This window comes from Malaclemys terrapin, chromosome 16 (assembly GCF_027887155.1).
Source record: "Malaclemys terrapin pileata isolate rMalTer1 chromosome 16, rMalTer1.hap1, whole genome shotgun sequence".
Taxonomy (NCBI): Eukaryota; Metazoa; Chordata; order Testudines; family Emydidae; genus Malaclemys; species Malaclemys terrapin.
In genome coordinates, this window is record NC_071520.1 from 25,244,649 (window position 1) to 25,266,741 (window position 22,093).

General features: G+C 42.7%; 1 protein-coding gene across 1 annotated transcript in view; it reads right to left on the reverse strand.

Moving 5' to 3' along the window:
• The window catches only part of DNAH10 (dynein axonemal heavy chain 10), a 108,947-nt gene extending 87,483 nt beyond the window's left edge, over nt 1-21,464 (reverse strand). Inside the window, exons 1-12 of the mRNA XM_054006739.1 lie at nt 21,233-21,464; nt 20,011-20,121; nt 17,128-17,273; nt 14,658-14,763; nt 13,377-13,492; nt 12,625-12,856; nt 11,693-11,850; nt 6,312-6,542; nt 5,171-5,361; nt 4,447-4,645; nt 2,735-2,929; nt 1,683-1,853 (exon numbers count right to left, since the gene is read on the reverse strand). Of these exons, the coding sequence (XP_053862714.1) occupies nt 1,683-1,853; nt 2,735-2,929; nt 4,447-4,645; nt 5,171-5,361; nt 6,312-6,542; nt 11,693-11,850; nt 12,625-12,856; nt 13,377-13,492; nt 14,658-14,763; nt 17,128-17,273; nt 20,011-20,121; nt 21,233-21,464 (2,088 nt within the window). The remainder of the gene's footprint in view (nt 1-1,682; nt 1,854-2,734; nt 2,930-4,446; nt 4,646-5,170; nt 5,362-6,311; nt 6,543-11,692; nt 11,851-12,624; nt 12,857-13,376; nt 13,493-14,657; nt 14,764-17,127; nt 17,274-20,010; nt 20,122-21,232) is intronic.
• Nucleotides 21,465-22,093: the final 629 nt, after the last annotated feature.

The window sequence follows — 22,093 nt, forward strand, 5'->3', positions numbered from 1 at the left end:
AAAACCTCTCCAGCGCATCATCAAAGATCTACAACCTATTCTGAAAGATGATCCCTCACTCTCATAGATCTTGGGAGACAGACCTGTCCTCGCTTACAGACAACCCCTCAACCTGAAGCAAATACTCACCAGCAACCACACAACAAAAACACTAACCCAGGAACCTATCCTTACAACAAAGCCCGAAGCCAACTCTGTCCACATATTTATTCAAATGACACCATCATAGGACCTAATCACATTAGCCACGCCATCAGGGGCTCGTTCACCTGCACATCTACCCATGTGATATATGCCATCATGTGCCAGCAATGCCCCTCTGCCATGTACATTGGCCAAACTGGACAGTCTCTACGCAAAAGAATAAATGGACACAAATCTGACATCAGGAATCATAACATTCAAAAATCAGTAGGAGAACCCTTTAACCTGTCTGGTCACTCAATAACAGACCTGCGGGTGGCAATTTTGCAACAGAAAAGCTTCAAACACAGACTCCAACGAGAAACTGCTGAACTTGAATTGATATGCAAACTAGAGACAATCAACTTAAGTTGAATAGAGACTGGGAATTGTCATCCAGCACAAGGAGGTTCATGAGTGTAGGAGACATAATTTTCACAGGAGATGGAATAATGTAGAATGGTGGTTCTCAAACTTTTTTTTTCGCGGACCACTTGAAAATTGCTAAGGATCTTGGCAGACCACTTAATGATCTTTCCAAATGTTGTTGTAGCAGTAGCTAACTATTGTAAAGCACTTTGGATAAAAGCGCTATATAAAAAAACCCTTAATAATAAACATTTTTTGTTCTACAAATAAAAGCACACAACTCATATTTTAAAATCAGTAGTCTTACCTTTCTAATGCGATGGATTTGCCCTCTCTCCCCCGCCGCAGCAGCCCTTGAGCTGGGGCTGGGAAGGCGGGGGGGTCTCTCCCTCGCCACGGCAGCCCCCAAGTGGGGGCTGAGAAGGAGGGGGAGGTCTCTCCCCGGAAGCCACAGCCCTGGAGCAGGGAAAGTCGCCTTTCTCTGGCTGCCGCAGCCCTGCACATCTCAAATTCCTCCCCACCACCCACTCTTTTCACCCTACTGCCCCCTCCTACCTACCCCCTGTTCCCCCCAAGGCCACCACCTTACCTTACATGTGCGACTTCTCCAGGGTCCAGGCACCTAATCAGTGGAGCCATGCCTGCAAGGCTCCACTAATTAGGTGGGTGGCCCTTCATTCTCTCATGTGCGGCTGCCCAGGTACGCACCTTAGGGGGAACTATCCGTGGACCACCTGAATGGAGCTCGCGGACCACTGGTGGTCCACGGACCACAGTTTGATAACCTCTGCTGTAGAACTCATGCTCACAAGAAATAAGAATGACCAGGCCCCACTGCATACAGAACTAAATGCAAACCTTGTCTCCCTTTGACCCACAATAAGTATCCTAACACAGACAACCACATACACAAATATCTACATACTAATCGTGCTATTTCTCCTTCAGGCTGCAAAGAAAAGAGAGAGATTGTTATGGTTATTTCTAAATACTTGGGAGCCTCTCAGACACTATGGTGACAAGGGCTGTGTAAGTCCCTAGACAGATACATAGATTTATTGTTCAAGAAGGGATACTGCTACTTGGTAGAAAATTTTATGTATTTCTTAAGAAATTCTTAAGTGAAATACCTCTTTACAATACTGTGCCAGAATATCATTAAATTTCATCATCATCTGTCTGTTGATGGCATCCCGAGAGCGGATGTGTTTAAAGTTTAAGAGCATGTCAAACGCAGCCTCTGCTGATCGAAGGGTCTTAAAGGACTCGTCAATAAAATTCTTGGCCTCTTTTTCTATAACCTAGACAAAGAAAAAGACAGCAAGTCAAGAAATAAAACTGCTTATGGATTAACTTTGCAGAGACAAAGGGCGGAAGAGAGAGTGGCCTAGGTGTAAAACACGGAATGTTGTGTTAACATTAAAGTATAATTTTGCTTCTCTTTTTTTAATTTTTTTTTTCCAAAAACCACCTGATGCCTGTTCAATGGCCTAAGGGAAATGAGTGCACTGGATCTCAATTCAATGCCTACAGGGCAAGACTGTACATCACAATAAGGTAGGAGGGATAGCTCAGTGTTTTAAGCATTGGCCTGCTAAACCCAGGGTTGTGAGTTCAATCCTTGAGGGGGCCACTTAAAGATCTGAGGCAAAATCAGTACTTGGTCCTGCTAGCGAAGGCAGGGGACTGGATTCAATGACCTTTCAGGGTCCCTTCTGGTTCTAGGAGATAATAATATATGGAGATATACCTATTATTATTATAAGCACCATCCCAACTGGTACCATTGCTGGTCTTCTCAGCAGACAGGGGAGGGACTGAAGGAGGCCAGGAGTGTGAGCCTTAAATCCCATTTAGGTCATAGGAGAGGCATGTTAGGTGAGTGTCAGGAAAGCAAACTCTACCTCTGCTCAATTAACAAAGAGCTTCAGACTCCAGGGCTGTGAATGAACCACAGCTCTACACTCACATGCAAAGTGTAAAACAAACAAAAATAACCCTTGGCTTCCACCCAAAACTCCAAATTAAAATGTTTGGGCATGTTTATCTACTTTTTATTTTATTATTTATTCATTTCTTTTTTACTTTTCAGGCTTGCATTTATTTTAAGTTTAAATTTTGAAATTCTAGAAGGAAGATATACAGTGTTATAGAAATAACCAGCATAGGACCTGCTACCTACCAGCACTTCCGATTTAAAATCTTCCATAACAAATTTCCATTGGGATGCACATTTGATGCTAAAAGGGTCAAAAGTCAGCACTTCCATAGGACTAATCAGCCCATCAACCCTTCGCAATACATCATCAATGCGCTTTGGATCTCCAGTGACAGCTTTCAGTTCAGGACCAAATATATTGTAGAACTCTTCAATAACCTGTTTGTTCAGACAAACAGACAAGAAGGAATTATTTTTAACTAGCTTTCTGCCAAAACAATATTTTTGGATATTCTTCCCTTTAAAAAATAACTTTTACATAGAGGAAATAAATAATCCTTACATTGACATACATTTTGTATAGTCCCATAAAAGACTGTACAATTCCATATAAAAATCAGGTGCCCAATATCACAGTTCTTATTCAGACAAAATTCCCATTCCTGCTGGTAGGAATATATTGCTAGTTACTACAAAGTTTATATCCTTTCTCTTACCTCAAGATATACTTTCTGATCAAAAGCTCACTCATTCACGAACATTATATTTATTATGCCAATGTGATCAAACAAGAATTTCCATAATTCTGATCTATTATCTTGCATTTGACATACTGACCTTTTATGTGTGTCAAATTTTCTAAAATACTGTACATGGAAAACTCCCACAGTTTCAGGGATTATTTTCCCCCAAAACCAAGTATGTTCACTGTTATTTAATATAATTCTAATAAGATACTAAATCCTAAAAATGACTCATATATAAAAATATTTGATTGTTTTAAATATGTATAGAGTTAGCAATAATGTAAACCTATTAAAATATACACCTTTTCCAGACTAGGGCCCTGATCCTGAGAAGACTTAAGCATGTGCTTAACTACACACACACATAAGTAATCCCACTGACATCAGTGGGACTGTCCATTGCCTCAAGCTAAGCACAAGCATAAAACTCTGCAAGATTTGGTTGTAGTTTTGGAAAACTGTTCCTCTATTTATGTCTATGAATTTGTTTTTAAAACATTACATTTATTCTTCAGTGTTAAAAGTACACATTTAAAATACAAGACCTCTTAAAACATTTACATTATTTTAAAGATAATATAATAATGTGTAAATTTGGTAGTGAATCACATTATCCATCTCCAAATAAAGAGCCAAATTTGGATTAAAGTCAGCATCCATTTCTGGTCCTACAGAAGTTGACCCAGATATAGGAACCCATTCCATAATGCAGTACTGGTGAGCAGACCCCTATGCCCACACACTCCTATAGAAACCATTGAGACTCTGCAGGGATCAGAATCTATCCGCATGGATCCCACTGAAGATTTGGGTCGATAATTATTACACCCCCATAATTTTATCCCTTTTGAACTTCCTTCTCCAGTTTGATCCTTTTCCTTTTCCTCCAACTTACTTGGCCCACACTGAAGTCAAGGCCAATTGTATTCCAAGATCAGATAATAAGTGCTCAGGCAGGCAGAAACCATCTGCCTTCCCTCCTCTGCCGCCTTATGTATATTAGAAAAAGTGCTTAGAGTCTAAGAATCTGGGAGGCAGGAGATATACATTTCTACTACAACAGTATTATGAAGAATCTGCCAGGTGAGCCCACTAAAGGTTACTAACATTTCATTCAATTCAGCAAATACAATACAATGCAAAACAATCTCTCACAGCTGGAGAATCTAGATACACAATCCTTTTATTTAAAACCACACACATTACTACCTGCACAATATCATACAGATCTTGACAGATCGAAGCCATATAATCGGTTTTTTCAAATAGACGCTTTCGGTCAAATTCCCATCGTTGGTCTCTTCCTGAGGCTTCAATTTGGGCACGAATATCGAAATAGGATTTTTTCCACATTTCAAGAGAGCCTTTGGCTTCCAACAATTTAGTTTTTGCAATGCTTCTATCTTCTCTATTAAACAAAACAAAGCAGTTAGAAGACTGACAAGAACCTTTAAAGGTTTAATATGAAATGATGCTTTCATTGAGCTAGAATATCTTGGTTCAATAAAGTCTTCTATTTTAATGAAATCTAGCTAAAACTTAAAATTTCACAATACTGTCTCGCCCTCAAGAACATTTTATGAATTTGGTTTTTGAAAAGTTCAAAAGGAAGAAAGATTTCAGGGCTGATTCTGATAGCACTTACATCATATTTGTACCACTGGAATTCCACTGATTTCAATAGAGTTACTACTACTTTATATCAGCTCATGTCAAAAGGGAACCAGTACCCCCATCTTTAAAGCTGCTTCAATAATATACGAAAGTGCATATAGTGAACTTCTCAAATGTGCCTTTAAATTTGCTAAATATAATGAAAGCTCCTGAAAATAAGTAAAACATACTTGATAAAATTGGCACCTATCATACTTACTGTAAGATATTCAAAGCTACTAATAGTTATGACCTAGTTAAGTAAGAATCTACTGCTTACTTAAACAAAGTCCGTAAGTCCACAACTTTGCAGACCCTTGCTGTAATTTCCCATGCAATTCTTTCCATAAGGGGTATCATCCGCTCATCCTTGTTATAATGCCGTGAGATAATCCAAACCATTCTCAGTGCGTTCATCATTGAAGGAATTGTATCCAAGACAATATTAAATCCAGTGCCATGAGTTAAATTCTTTTGAATAGAGGATAAATATTGTGAATAAGATTGCCATGAAAAAACAGATACCTATTCTAGCAACTTTTTTTTTCGTGGACCACTTGAAAATTGCTAAGGTTCTCAGCAACTAAATACTTGGGCTCAAGACATATGGCCAAATCTAGCACACCTACATGTCAGTAACTTTAAAGTTACTCATGTGCGTAAGTGTCTGCAGGATTGGGCCTACAGACGTGAATATTCAGGTTGTTGTCTCACTAAAATTCTAGTTTCTATTAAAGACTGCCAGTACTTATTGCCCAAATCTACCTCCGAATGCTTGAATGAGTTCTGTCTCCTTTAACAGGAGACTCATGAATGCATTCAGCAGCAGAAGCTGGCCCAAAAACGGAGCAACGACAAATCTTTGGTTTTGTTTATTCACTCATTTTATTACCCTTGTTAAGTGACTCCCCCGAGGCTGTGGTATAATAGCCAGCACTTCCTACCTAAGTGACTAAAATCTCAGACCTAATTCTACTTTCAGTTACTATGCGCAAAGTACAACTTCCAGTAAAGTCGGTTCCAAAACTGGGGTTTGAAGCAGCCCACATTCCATCAAGGTCTAGTGGGCATAGAAGTGAATGAGAGTTGGCATGCAGTAAATGAGGCAGCCAAGAGTTGAATCAGGCATTAATTCAGTAAACTTGTACAGTTGCCAAAAAGGTTACAAGCCACTTATCTATGAGACAGAATACACTCTCCTCTCTATTGATCACTGCCATCCAAACAACTCTTCACCTAGGAAGAGAAGCTAAACGAGCATTTTTTTCTTTTTCACTATCTAAGCAAATCACCGTGTATTTTTATTATTGATAAAAAATGACAGGAAAAATAAAAAAGAAGAGCTGGGCTTATATCAAAAGAAAGATATGACTGAATTAAACACTGACAAATCTTCCCAAAGTATCATTAGATAAACATACCTTCAAATGGCGCTCCAGAGTTGAAAGAAACCTAACATTATCTACAGCTTCCACATGGTGCCTGCTAAGATCATTTATGACTATCTGCAAATTTTCAAGAAGTCCAGATTCAGCTTCCTTTAGTACTGCTAAGATTTTTTTAACTAATGGGAGCTTTATCTGTTCAGTCAGAGCACTTAAAGTAGCATTTCTTTCACGCCACAGGTCAATTTCTGCTAGTGGGCCATTACCCTGAGGATGAGAGGAAGCAAGAAAAGGCATTAGAATTCTCTTTATGACTGGGGGGAAATTATAACCATGCTGACATTTCTTAAGCTTTTATTTGCAACATGTTCAGTGCACTAAACAAGGCTGCATCAATAAAGATATTTATATGGCTACACCTACATAATATGGCCATAAGACATTTCTGAAACACTGAGCACTTCCTAGAGGAAGAAATATTTGCCAATTTAGGCTCCAGTCAGGAGATAAGCCCCACACAACCAGATCCCTGAAGTTGATGGGGCTTCACACAGGCAGTGGGATCTGCCATATGGAACTAATTGCAGGATTGGGGCTTTAGGCCCCAGTTCTGCAAACATTTATGCAAATGAGTAACTTTACAGATATGAGTAGTCAGGTTGACTTTCATGGGCTTACTCACTTCCATAAAATTACTTGTGTGTGTAACTGTTTACAGAATCAGGTCCTTATAGTGAGAATTTTTGAATATTCATAAAGATTTCAGGGATAAATAAGTGCTAAATTAAAATAAAAGGTCATTGCAGTTTTTAATATTATGTAATGTTTATCACATTGATTTGACTAATAGGGAGACAGGTAACAACGATGATTTTGAAAACATACACTCCATTATCCAAGTTTATTTTGCTGAAGATTCAGAAGATGGGGATAAAGGGTTTCTCTTCATTTTTTTCTAAAGTGTTTCTATTCAAGGCAAATACAAAATGCGGAATAACAGGCTGGGCAATAGTATTAAGAAAAGGATCTGGGGGGTATAGTGGATCACAAATTGAATAAATTGAAAATTGAAACTGAAACTGGAAATTGAAATGGCTAATATCATACTGGAGTGTATTAACAGGAGTGTTGCATATAAGGTAATTATCCCGCTCTACACAGCACTGGTGAGGCCTCCATTGGAGTAGTGTGTCTAGTTTTGGGCACCACACTTTAAGAAAGATAAGAAGATACATAAGAACATAAGAACGGCCATACTCAGTCAGACCAAAGGTTCATCTAGCCCAATATCCTGTCTTCCAACAGTGGCCAATGCCAGGTGCCCCAGAGGAAACAAACAGAACAGGTAATCATCAAGTGATCCATCTCCTGTCACCTATTCCCAGCTTCTGGCAAACAGAGGCTAGGGACACCATCCCTGCCCATCCTGGCTAATAGCCATTGATGGACCTATCCTCCATGAACTTATCTAGTTCTTTTTTGAACCCGTTATAGTCTGGGCTTTCACAAGGAACTCGTTGAGAATTTGAAAGTAGAAGGCAGCTTGGGTGAAAGTGATCATGAAATCATAGAGTTTGCAATTCTAAGGAAGGGTAGAAGGGAGAACAGCAAAATAGAAACAGTGGATTTCAGGAAGGCGGATTTTGGTAAGCTCAGAGAGCTGATAGGTAAGGTCCCATGGGAATCAAGACTGAGGGGAAAAACAACTGAGGAGAGTTGGCAGTTTTTCAAAGGGACACTATTAAGGGCCCAAAAGCAAGCTATTCCACTGGTTAGGAAAGATAGAAAATGTGGCAAAAGACCACCTTGGCTTAACCACGAGATCTTGCATGATCTAAAAAATAAAAAGGAGTCATATAAAAAATGGAAACTAGGACAGATTACAAAGGATGAATATAGGCAAACAACACAGGAATGCAGGGGCAAGATTAGAAAGGCAAAGGCACAAAATGAACTCAAACTAGCTACAGGAATTAAGGGAAACAAGAAGACTTTTTATCAATACATTAGAAGCAAGAGGAAGACCAAAGACAGGGTAGGCCCACTGCTCAGTGAAGAGGGAGAAACAGTAACAGGAAACTTGGAAATGACAGAGATGCTTAATGACTTATTTGTTTCAGTCTTCACCGAGAAGTCTGAAGGAATGCCTAACATAGTGAATGCTAATGGGAAGGGGGTAGGTTTAGCAGATAAAATAAAAAAAGAACAAGTTAAAAATCACTTAGAAAAGTTAGATGCCTGCAAGTCACCAGGGCCTGATGAAATGCATCCTAGAATACTCAAGGAGCTAATAGAGGAGGTATCTGAGCCTCTAGCTATTATTTTGGAAAATCATGGGAGACGGGAGAGATTCCAGAAGACTGGAAAAGGGCAAATATAGTGCCCATCTATAAAAAGGGAAATAAAAACAACCCAGGAAACTACAGACCAGTTAGTTTAACTTCCGTGCCAGGGAAGATAATGGAGCAAGTAATTAAGGAAATCATCTGCAAACACTTGGAAGGTGGTAAGATGACAGGGAATAGCCAGCATGGATTTGTAAAGAACAAATCGTGTCAAACCAATCTGATAGCTTTCTTTGATAGGATAACGAGTCTTGTGGATAAGGGAGAAGCTGTAGATGTGGTAGACCTAGACTTTAGTAAGGCATTTGATACGGTCTCGCATGATATTCTTATCGATAAACTAGGCAAATACAATTTAGATGGGGCTACTATAAGGTAGGTGCATAACTGGCTGGATAACCGTATTAATGGTTGTTATTAATGGTTCCCAATCCTGATGGAAAGGCATAACAAGTGGAGTTCTGCAGGGGTCTGTTTTGGGACCGGCTCTGTTCAATATCTTCATTAACGACTTAGATATTGGCATAGAAAGTACGCTTATTAAGTTTGCAGATGATACCAAACTGGGAGTGATTGCAACTGCTTTGGAGGACAGGGTCATAATTCAAAATGATCTGGACAAATTGGAGAAATGGTCTGAGGTAAACAGGATGAAGTTTAACAAAGACAAATGCAAAGTGCTCCACTTAGGAAGAAAAAATCAGTTTCACACATACAGAATGGGAAGAGACTGTCTAGGAAGGAGTACGGCAGAAAGGGATCTAGGGGTTATAGTGGACCACAAGCTAAATATGAGTCAACAGTGTGATGCTGTTGCAAAAAAAGCAAACATGATTCTGGGATATATTAACAGGTGTGTTGTGAGCAAGACACAAGAAGTCATTCTTCTGCTCTACTCTGCTCTGGTTAGGCCTCAGCTGGAGTATTGTGTCCAGTTCTGGGCACCGCATTTCAAGAAAGATGTGGAGAAATTGGAGAGGGTCCAGAGAAGAGCAACAAGAATGATTAAAGGTCTTGAGAACATGACCTATGAAGGAAGGCTGAAAGAATTGGGTTTGTTTAGTTTGGAAAAGAGAAGACAGAGGGGACATGATAGCAGTTTTCAGGTATCTAAAAGGGTGTCATAAGGAGGAGGGAGAAAACTTGTTCACCTTAGCCTCTAAGGATAGAACAAGAAGCAATGGGCTTAAACTGCAGCAAGGGAGGTCTAGGTTGGACATTAGGAAAAAGTTCCTAACTGTCAGGGTGGTTAAACACTGGAATAAATTGCCTCGGGAGGTTGTGGAATCTCCATCTCTGGAGATGTTTAAGTGTAGGTTAGATAAATGTCTATCAGGGATGGTCTACACAGTATTTGGTCCTGCCATGCGGGCAGGGGACTGGACTCGATGACCTCTCGAGGTCCCTTCCAGTCCTAGAATCTATGAATCTATAAACATCCTCTGGCAAGGAATTCCATAGGTTGACCATGTGCTGTGTGAAAAAATACTTCCTTTTGTTTGTTTTAAACCTGCTGCCTATTAATTTCATTTGCAGATCCCTAGTTCTTGTGTTATGAGAAGGAGTAAATAACACTTTTTTATTTATTTTCTCCACACCAGTCATGATTTTATAGACCTCTATCATATCCCCCCTTAGTCGTCTCTTTTCCAAGCTGAAAAGTCCCAGTCTTATTAATCTCTCCTCATATAGTAGCCATTCCATACCCCTAATAATTTTTGTTGCCCTTTTCTGAACCTTTTCCAATTCTAATATATCTTTTTAGAGATGAGGCGACCACATCTGCATACAGTATTCAAGATGTGGGTGTACCATGGATTTAAATAAAGGCAATATGATATTTTCTGTCTTATTATCTATCCATTTCTTAATGATCCCCAACATTCTGTTTGCTTTTTGGACGGCTGCTGCACATTGAGCGGATATTTTCAGAGAACTATCCACAATGACGCCAAGGTCTCTTTCTTGAGTGCTAACAGCTAATTTAGACCCCACCATTTTATATGTATATTTGGGATTATGTTTTCCAATGTGCATTACTTTGCATTGTGATGTGAACAAACTGGAGAGAGTGCACAGGAGAGCAACAAAAATGTTAAAAGGTTTAGAAAACCTGACTTATGAAGACATGTAAAAAATGGGCAATTTTAGTCTTGAGAAAAGAAGACTGAGGGGAGAACTAATAACAGGCTTCAAATATGCTAAGGATTGTTATAAAGAGGACTGTGATCAATTGTTCTCCATGTCCACTGAACAAGCAGCTATCAACTTAATCTGCAGCACGGGAGATTTAGGCTAGATATTAGAAAAATCTTTCTAACTATAAGGATAGGTAAGTACTGGAATAGGCTTCCAAGGGAAGCTGTGGAATCCCCATCACTGGACATTTTAAAGAATAAGTTAGACAAACATCTGTCAGGGATGGTCTATGTTTACTTGGCCCTGCCTCAGCGCAGGGTTCTGAACTAGATGATTTCTCGAGGTCTCTTCCTGCCCTACTTTTCTATGATTCTCTATGAAGTTAGTTCTAGTGAAAGGAACCTGATAGCAGCCCAGGACGTTGAAGTCCTCTAGCCTCAAAACAGGCAGCTGCAGCAAGCTCCCATACACTGTCCTGCCGATGCGCTTTGCTCCTTCCCCATGATCCCACCCCTAGGAAAGGAAATGTCAGTCTCCAAACCCATTTAGTACCTTGACTCCCTGCAGAGGCTGCCAACAAAAATAGCCATTCAAGCCAATTGTGGTGATAATTTTTGTGATGTGAACACTTGATCATTGGCAGCTGGGCTGAGACCACCACACTCATTTTACACAGCACTGAACAGCCATCAGTCGGAAACAACTTTCCATAACTAATAATCCGCAGGGTTTGCACTGACAACTTGGAAGTGAATTGCTTTATACTCCATTACCCAGAAGACACCCAGTTCCCCATTACCTTTGTTTTGCTTTATATTAGTCAGCAGATGGAAACCCCACCCTTTTGGGCAACCAAACAGAGAATAACATTGAGCACAAACCAGTAATGGAGAGATCAGTTTTGGCATGCTGAGTGGTTATTAGCAATGTTACCTGTGGGACCTTTCTGAGTTGTTCCTCAACGGCTGTGGATATTAATGTTAGCCAGGTCATTCCACAGTGCTCCAGTGTTTCAATCACTTCTGGATCTGTGGCAAGTTCACTCACTTCTGCATCTAGATTTATAGTTGGCATCTCCAATTTAATCTCTCCTGTTGGAACAAAATGCAGTTAGACTCAGTTAGCCGTTTTATTTCCTCTATATGCTTCATCAACACCATTTGAATAATACAATGAAAAAAGCACAAACCTTCCATCTAAGTATCTATCTGACGACAGCTAGTAAACCTTCTGCTCATTCTATCAGTGATTTTGGCCAAAAGTTTCCTCTCTCTTCAGAGTTATAACATTTAATGAATGCAAAGGTTTTTGAAAGTGTAACACCCCCACCTCTCACGTTCCAGGGTTTAAGACAATCTCTAACTATTAGAATTAGGCTGAGACATCATTGGGGCAGATTATCTCACATCTACCGATTCTGGGGTTCTTGCACCGTCCTCTGAAGCATCTGGTGATTGCCATTGTCAGAGACAGGATTCTGGACTGGAGAGACCAAAAGCCAGATCCAGTAGGCAATTCCTATATTCCTGTGCTCCCCTCCCTCACTTTCCCTCCACATGACTGCTGGAAGGCAGTTAGGGGAGTTTAGCCTCTCTCCCACTCCTATTCCTGGCTCCTTGGCAGGATATTTATTACAGATCTGGTCCATTTGCTCCATGCTCCCTTGCATGTATAAAGCTGTATGTAATGCTCTTATCATCACAGAAGAGGACCTCTGATCAAATCCGGAGACTCCCCAGGAGCTGCATGCAATTATACAACTATAGGTTGAGTATCACTATTTGAAACAAAGCCAAACCTGAATTAATTTCTTTCCACTGTCATGTAATGTAAATATCAAGTGTGGGGCAGAGGGAGATACTTGCCTTCAATCTGCTGTATAGTCCTTTGAATATGGCTTAGGAATTTCTGCATGTTCATTAAGAACTCATTCCTTATTATGTGAAAACTGTGAAATTCCACAGACTGCTCTTTCTTTTTTTCAAGAGGCTCAGCTTCAGCTAAACGCCTGTCTTCAGGCTCTGGCTTTTCGGTGTCTGGATGAAAGGCAGGTTCCTCAGCCTTGTGCTGATTATGGGACAAAGCAGGCAAAAAAACCTGAAATGCAAACATGTACCACAAATTACACTGTTCACAATTTTGAAAGATCAACATCCAGTCAAATTTCTAACTATTCATTTAACAAACCTTTGGATCTATTGCACATGACTAACTATAATTCATTTCATCTCTTTATCAGCATGATTTTCTCCTCAAATCTTATGGGGTAATAGCCCAGTCATCCTTTTTTATTCTGTCTCCACACCCTATCTGAAAGCTTCCTTCAACCTCACCTGAGTCTCATGTATAAATAAAGGCATGTGTTATTACATTCTCAGACACCCCCCACACTTGGAACATGCAATGAGATCAAATATCAGCTCTCTCCACACTCTTCCCTAAACACATGGGGGGGAATTCAAATTAAATATTATATATAAATGTAAAGTGGGTAAATCAGATTAGCTCAGCAACTATTAGTATTTACTGTGTACTGATAATATCAACCTTGTACTAAATGGATTAGACTCTAACAAAAACTTCAGGGGCCCATACGCAGAAATGGTAACACCTTTACCTGTGAGAAAATATTCTTCAGCATCAAAAGAGTGTGACCATTCAGAATGCCACACTCTAGCAATTCAGGCAGAATTTCATTAGCTTCATTCACATCATTAGGTTCACTAACTGTTTCTAGACAGTAATAAATAATAAGTGTTAAATTTTGCTATTTGGTACAGAAAGCAGTAATTAAAACCAGTGCTGATGTGTTCCTGCATAAGGAGCAATTAAATGTTAATCATTCTAAAAAGTAAAATATATCTGCTAATAAACTGGGTATGACATGAGCCAATTCACTCAGCCACTTATAAATGAAACCTGCCTGGACTCTCAAATACTCTAACGCAGGTTATAAGCAAGCAAAAGGAGATCAGATGGATCATTCTACTATAAGTTTTTATATGCCAGCTTGATGGCTTAGTGGTGGTTCTTTCCTCTGTCATGTCTTCTGGAGAAGCTGTTTTAATTTCCAGCTTCTCGCTCTTCAGGGGTAATGGGAAAATCTTGCACAGAACTCATCCAAAAATGCCAATTATTTTTTGCTGGAAATGTTGAAAAAAGGAAAGAGAAAAATCGGGACGGGGTGGGGGGTAATAGGCGCCTGTATAAGACAAAGCCCCAAATATCAGGACTGTCCCTATAAAATCGGGACATCTGCTCACCCTAGGCTGGTTAGTTCTGCCAAGCTCAGACTGAGACTATTCGATAGCCCTTGTCTAGTATTACAGTGAGGTGGCACCAGGATAGGGTTAAGGATTGGGTCTGGACAGTGGCTCACGGTTAAGGTTACTATAGCCTGCAGCAGACATTGTCACTGTTTTCAGGACAAATTATTAACTGTTAAAACTAGATTTGTTTATCAGAATTTATCAGAATTTGAGTGATGTAAACAACCCTTGTCCATATAACAGGCTTGGGACACTAAAGTATAGCTCAGTTATCTTCATCATCACCCTAGTGCCTAGCAACATATACAACTTTTCATCTTCAAAGCTTCCTACAAACATTCAGTAGTTAAATCTCAGTACTTCCTCTCAGGGAGGTATGCAAGTCTTATCCTCATCTGTAAAATGGGGGAATGAAGGCAGACAGCTTAGATGACTTTCCACAAAGTGGATGCCAAAGACAGATTAAAACTCAGAAGTTTCTGACTCCCAGGCCTGTTCTGAGACCACACATGTCTATTCATCCTGAATATACATTGTCCTAAATCCCAATCATCATCATTTCTTAGTCTAAAGCGCTTTTTAATACAAACATTGAAAACGTTCAGTCATAATTTATCCATGAAAAATACCTCTTGTATCTCTGAGAAAGAACATAATATCATCATGTACAAATTCTTCAGAAATGTCATTAAAAGCCACATGAAAATATAGGTTGTAAACTGTCTGTTTTATGATCTGAAACATAAGAAAAATGGTAATCAATGTAATCAAATATGCATGTGATTATTTGCTGCCACATTTCTTAAACAAATCCTACAACAGATTTAGAGTTCTGTCAGTTACCAGCAGCAGGACAGAATCAATTCCATCTCTTACTCCAGTATGCTTATGTTATTGTTCCACATAAACCACTAACACAAAAACAAAATTAAAAAAAAAATCACACACCTAACAGTACAAATATTCAGCTTTGGGAGCAACCTAAGAATTTTGCCTCCCAAGCCTATGGAAGCTAAGAGTATCAAGAAATGAGCACTGTCAGTTTCAAATCAGAGAGAGGTTCAGACCACAATGCCTTTGATGGTAGTCTCAAAGAAACACATAAACATACATCCAGCTACTCAAGTGGAAGGAGATAAGACTGGGAGTTCAGAAAAAGACACCAGTCATACAATGAGATTAATTAAATGACTACATCCTGACAGCCTCAAAGAGGCAAGAGCCCTGTTAGCATGCATCCTTAGGTGAACATTAAATGATAAGTAACCTCTGGCCAAGGGCCTAGTGTCCTTCCCACCTCCTTCGCACACTATTGTTACTTATTGGTTCTAGCTAATTATGAACTTTGCTAGCTGTTTGATGCAAACAGATCTGGAGGTTGGTGGTGTAGTATGTGGTACACAAACAACCCATTGATATATTCACTGTAATCATAAATATTGAAAACCTATGTCAGGGACAGTGATTCACAGTGCCTGTACAGCACTGTACAACAGCCAGAGTTGAATTATAGGGGGTTTTCACCTTTCTCTGAGGCATCAGGCATAGGCCACTTCCAGAGGCTTGATACTGGACACTTCAGTGGGATGTTGTGTTCACCCCACACCACTCCTGAAGGGGTTAAGGTGGCTCAGAAGTGGCTAATTAACCTAACAGGCTGCATCTGGAGGAAGACTTAGGCCTAACTGACAATACTAATTGAAGATGGAGACCATCTGGGGAGGAGTAGGAGGGACTCATATAAAGCCAGGAAGTGAGGGCATAAGGAGGCTTCAGTCACTTGTTGGGCCTAGTAAGAAGAGAAGAAGGAAAACCAGTGAGGAAGCAGAAGCCCTGGGACTCTGACAGAAAGGTTTTCCCCCAGAAGGGTGACAGAGAAAGAAGACTGCAGAGTATGGAGTAGGAAGAAGCCCAGGGAAACAACAGCAAGGGTTGAGACAATGCAGACCTTGGCTGCTGATAGTAGAGTCCCTGGACTCAAACCTGGAGTAGCAGATGAGCCTGGGTTCCCCTACCAGACAATGGGAAAGTGGTACAGTCTTGAATGGGAAGAGGGCCTGGAATGGTACCTAGACAGCTGGTCTGATGATACTTTGTTAACCACAGTAGGGGAAAACCATATAGTGACCTGGCCAGAGGGCTAAGCCAGGAAGAGGAAGCACTGTGACTCCTAGAGAGGGGCTCCAGTGCAAGCAAGCAAGGGAGCATCAGACCAGGCAGAGATAATTCCTAGCCATGAGGGTGCTCCCGGCATGGCTTGCAGAGAGTGTATCCTATTCCATTCTGTTTCAGTTGGAAAATCATATGCTCGTATGATTTGTCTTGCTCTAGGACAGGGGTGGGCAAACTATGGCCTGTGGGTCAGGGCTTTGGATCTGGCCTGTGGGATTACCAGCCCTGTGGCACAGCGGGGCTAAGGCAGGCTGCCTGCCTGCCCTGGCCCTGTGCTGCTCCCGGAAGCGGCTGGCACCACATCCCTGGGGAGGGGGGAGCAGAGGGCTCTGTGCACTGCCCTCACCTGCAGGCACCACCTCCTGCAGCTCCCATTGGCCGGGAACAGGGAACCATGGCCAATGGGCGCTTCGGGGGAGGTATCTGAAGGTGAGGGCAGCATGTGGAGCCCTCTGCCACCCCTCCCGCAGGGATGTGGTGCTGGCCACTTCTGGGAGCGGCGTGGGGCCAGGGAGCCTGTCTTAGCACTGCTGCCACCCCAGAGCTGCTCAAGGTAAGTGGCGCTGGGCCGAAGCCCACACCCAGAACCCCTCCTGCACCCCTGCCCTCAGCCCCTTGCTGCACCCTGCACCCCACACCCTTCCTGCACCCTAACCCCTTGTCCTGAGCCCTTTCCTGCACACCACACTCCCTCCCGCACCACTGCCCCAACCCTACATTCATGGCCCTGCATGCAATTTTCCCACCCAGATGTAGCCTCCGGCCAAAAAGTTTGCCGACCCCTGCTCTAGGATCACAGTATGCAGTTTTACATCTTTAACTCGACATAAGGTTTATTGAAACATTCACACGTTCAAATGTTCATATCACAAACAGAGCCCCTTCAGATTCCTCCAAGAAAACAAAAGTAAAATGTAATGGACTTACTTTGAATATTTGCTCTCTGCTTTCACCTGCAAATCCTTGGGCTAGCTCACTCAAACCCGACATAATGGATAGACGCGATGTATGTTCTCGCAAAGATTTAGTGTCCAGAAATTCTGAAACAGATGCTTTGGTTTTCCGATCCCTCTCTAATAAAGAAATTCACAGAAGAGGAAATCAATGAAGCTCACCTATTCCAATCTTTCAGAACCAACTTGTCAAACACAAATTATAGTCCTGAAATAAATGAAAGAACAGCTTTGCTGGTCTCTTTCACAAAGTATCCATCCAAGCTATGCATTAATCATACATTTCTGTGATTCACACCATTCCATTTCTGCAAAACAGGATCTCAATGTATTCCTAAATATGCATGTACCCCTGCTGTTCTTACCTAGTAACTAGGATTTGTTTACAATTTCTAATGTCTACAATTGAATATGATGGAAAAATAGATCAACATATTTCAAAAGTCATAGGTGCATTTGTCTAGCCAAATACTTATGGCTCAGTCATGGCCTTCACTGGTAGAAATGTGCTGGTGGGAAGTGCCCAAGCAGTGGGGGCTCAAGACATTATGCCTACATAACAAAGAAACAGCCATAACAGTTCTCTTGCTGGCTTTTTAACCACTTTCACTTTTCTTTCCTCCTCTTTTGTGAAAGCCTGTTGTGCCATAATATTAAAAATTTACTGGGACAAATTCTGCACTTGTTTACTTTTATTCTGAACTAGTTAAAATGGAATAAAAGCAAGGCTTTACATCCAGCATAACTACATTATGGTCCTCTTAAACCCTACTGAAGGGATTTACATTTAATCCATCTCAGTCTTGATGGTCTCAATATATAAAGATAGTGACAAGTCTCTGGGACCCTGAAAGAATCACTTCTTCAAAGACAGATCAGTTTAAGTAACTGCCCTAACTGTGCTGGGTGAAAGAGTTTTGGTTTTTCTTTCCCAGTCACTCAGTGAGAGAAACAACACAGCAGCTGATAAGATGAAGAAACAAGCCAAATCAAGTGATGTCTTTTAAGGAAAGTACTATAGCAGAACTCCTGAAAAACCGTATCAGATATTAGTTTGCCATCCACTCTAGACCCTGCAAAGTCAGATTTACAGGCCTGGGGAAACAGACTTTAAATGGCCTCAGATCTCTGCTGAAGAACTCTGTTCTCGGAATAAATATCACAGGTTAAGTTAAGTCCTAGTGTATGTGGGAGTAATGCCACTGAAGTCAGTGGAGTTTACCAAGACTGAATATGTCCCTCTGAATTTCTTCACTGCATCATCCTAGGGTAGGTCTACACTGCAATTAGACACCTGTAGCTGGCCCGAGCCAGCTGACTTGGGCTCGCAGGGCTGAGGCTAAGGGGCTGTTTAATTGTGGCTGTAGACATTTGCACTCAGGCTGCACCCCAAGCTCTTGGATCCTCCCACATCACAGGGTTCAAGAGCCCGGGCACCAGCCCAAGTCCAAATGTCTACACTGCAATAAAACAGCCCCTTAGCCCAAGCCCCACAAGTACAAATCAGCTGGCGTAGGCCAACCTCTGGTTTTTAATTGCTTAATCTCTTTCCTGCGATGTGAATCCTTCACCTTTTGTATGAAGAGTACCTCAGCACAGAAATTACAATGCTCAAAGTCATTCTAAGCTACTGCACCAAAATGTGTCAATTTGGGAAGAAAAACATTTTGAGTGAAGTATTTTCATAACGAGCAATATTATAACAAGAGTTTCACTCGTTCCTTATATGTACATTGTATACACACAAAATCAGGACTCAGTGTAGTTGGAATTCTCAGTGAAATTTCACATATGGACATGAGATAGATCAGTGTTTCTTAAACTGGGGATCCTGACCCAAAAGGGGGTCAAGGCGATTGTAGGGGGACCATAAAATCACAACAATATTGCTGGGAGAATGGGGAGCTGGAAGGGGGGTACAGCAGCCACCGCTCTCTGGCTACTCATCTCTGAAGGCAGCGCCACCAACAGCAGCAGCACAGAAGGGTGGCAATACCATACCATGCCACCCTACTTCTGCACTGCTGCTAATGGCAGTGCTGCCTTCAGAGCTAGTGGCCGGTCAGCAGCTGTGACTCTCTGACCAGACAGCTCTGAAGGTAATTCAGATGTAAGGGTGGCAATACCATGAGTACACTTCTATGAGTATGTACAGTGATTTGCTATCACTTTTTGGGGAGGTCATCACAGCCTGAAATATTTTCCAAGAGGGGACCAACAAAAATAGTTTGAAAACCCCTGAGATAGATGATGCCTCAGACAGGCCACTTCTAAAACAAACAGTTTGTGTAAGTAGCTCTCTGTCTTTGTGTTTAATGCAACACCGTCAATTTTATTGTTAATTACATTTGTCTGAAAAGTTTTTACTTACTATTTATAAAAGTAACACCTACTATTACTAAAGCTGAAATTAGAAAAAAAAATCTGTTTTTCGTTTGGTAACTTTGTGCATTTGACTTTCCTTTGATTATAGTTGGTTGCAGTGTTTCGCTATGATCAGTTTTCCCCTGTTGCTTACTTTGTGCATTTGACAGCACTTTGTGCATAATCAGTTAGTTGGGTTGTTTTGTTTGTGTGGACCCTTCACAAATCGAGAGAGGAAACTGTGATTTTAAAAAACACATCAAACAAAAGTCAATAAAGGGATTCTAGGTCTAGGGTAGTAAGTTCAACTACTTTTAATTAAGTATTTTAATTTGATGATTTCAGGTTTACAGTGTTCCTTTATATTAAGGCTTTTAGGGCATAACAAACCATCTTCCTTACTTATGCCATGCTGGGTGAAGCATAATCCTGACGTACTCATCCCCAGCAATGAACCTTCAAGTTACTTACAAGGTCTACTGATCATACATACTTCCTTCTGCTGCTCCAACTGAGGCGGTCTCAGCCAACTCCTCCTGACGAGGGTTATCTGGATCCCCCTCCTTCAGGTCATTTTCAGATATGGTAGGCTCCTCTGTTTCTACTGTACAGGATCAAAATGACACACATGTACAAAACAAACATGATTTACTCAAGTAGCTTCTGTACCACAAAAGGGGACCCCAAAAATCTGACATGCAGTCACACTGACAGAGATGAGACAGGCACATGGGCTGCATAGATACAGAGCCCTATGCATGGATGGGTGGGGGGGGTCACAAAAGCACACTGACATGGAGATACATAGATGCAGGGAACATATGGTTATATGCCCATATGGCTGGGTGTGGACAGAGCACAGGCATAGGAACACTGACATGAGTCATGTGGACAAGGCACATGGACACAGGAAATGGACAGACGGACATGGGATGGGCAGACAGAGAGATGCCACAGGCAATGGTCCCAGGGATGGAGTGACAGGGGGCACATGTGATGGATGGAGGATCACAGATGGAAATGGGGGATGGACAGACAAAAGAGGGGCACGGAAGACGAGGGGGATAATGAGGATGGATGATGGATGGACACATCCCAAGTGAGGTTGACAAGGAGACACGGGAGGGACAGACAGACAGTCAGGGGACACGGGGCATTGGTGCTGGAACTTTGGGTGTTGCCACCTCACCCCCTGGCTGGAAGTGGTTATTAAATACGGGGTTTACAGTTTGGGTCAATGACTCTCAGCATATCCCCCTATAAAAATTGTTCCAGCACCTCCGCACAAGGGATGGACATGGAGAGGGACACACAGGGGATGGATGTACAGATAGCTAGGCCACTGAGGAAGGACATGGGGAATGGACAACACAGAGGATGGACGGAAAAATACAAGAGATGGCCAGCCACATGGACGGGTGGACAGACTGGAGCACAAGGCATAAATGGGGGGACCCAGAGGATCAGACAGGAGACACGGGATGGAGGGGGCACATAGGGGAAGGGCAGACAGACCGTTGGTGGGCAAGGAAAGGACGGGGGACGGTTGGACTGAGAGGACGGACGGACGGGCGGGCGTGGGAGCACAGGGGACAGACGGAGGGCTTGGGACAAGCTGGCTGCGCGCAGACGACAGGTGGGCAGGCGGGGCGCCGGGCAGGGGGTCACACGGACGGAGAGACGCGCGGGGCGGGCAGGGGGTCACAGGGACGGACCGATCTCGATCTCGATCTCCTCCTGGCGCAGCTCGGTCCGCAGCAGCAGCGCGGCCCCCGCCACCTCCCCCTCCTCGCCGGCCGCGCGCTGGTTGAGGAAGCGCAGCACGGTCTCGCCCTCCTCGCCATCGCCCCGGTTCAGCAGCTCCTCGAAGGGCGCCTGGTCGGAGAGCCCCAGGGCGCTCAGCACCCGGTCCCGCATCCACTGCACGCGGACATCGTCCAGGCTCATGGCGGGGCCGAGCCGGGCAGCCGCGGGCAGATGAGCCGCCGACCTCAACGGACGCTACCCGGTGCCCATAGCAACGGCTGGGGGCGGGACTGGCCGCGGCGCGAGCCCTGTGCTTCCCGCAGCCCGCCTCTTTTCCCGCCCACCGCGCGCGCCTCGTGGGGCCCCCAGGGCCGGGCGGCTCAGGGCGAGTGTTGCCCCCCCCATCCCTGGTTGCAGCGCCCCCTACCTCCACCTCACCGTCGCCAGCCAGCACCTTCCCTAGGGTGCCCAGAGAGCACGTGTGAAAATAGGAAGTGTGTGTGGGGGGGTAATAGGCACCTATATAAGAAAAAGCCCCAAATATCACAACTGTCCCTATAAAATCGGGACATCTGGTCACCCTGACCTTCCCCGCCTCACCCTCCCACTCCCACCCCACTGCCCCCACCCCCACTCACCCTCATTCCCACCTCACTGCCCCAACCAGCAGCTTCCCCAACTCACACCCCCAAACCGCCTCACCTTCCTCTCATTGTACTCGCCCTCCTTTTGCCTTGCCCCCCCCCCCCCCTTTGAGGGAAGGTTATCCCATGAGGTTCAGTATAACCCCACCTGACGCTAAGGGCCCATGAATAGTGCCACTCACAAGT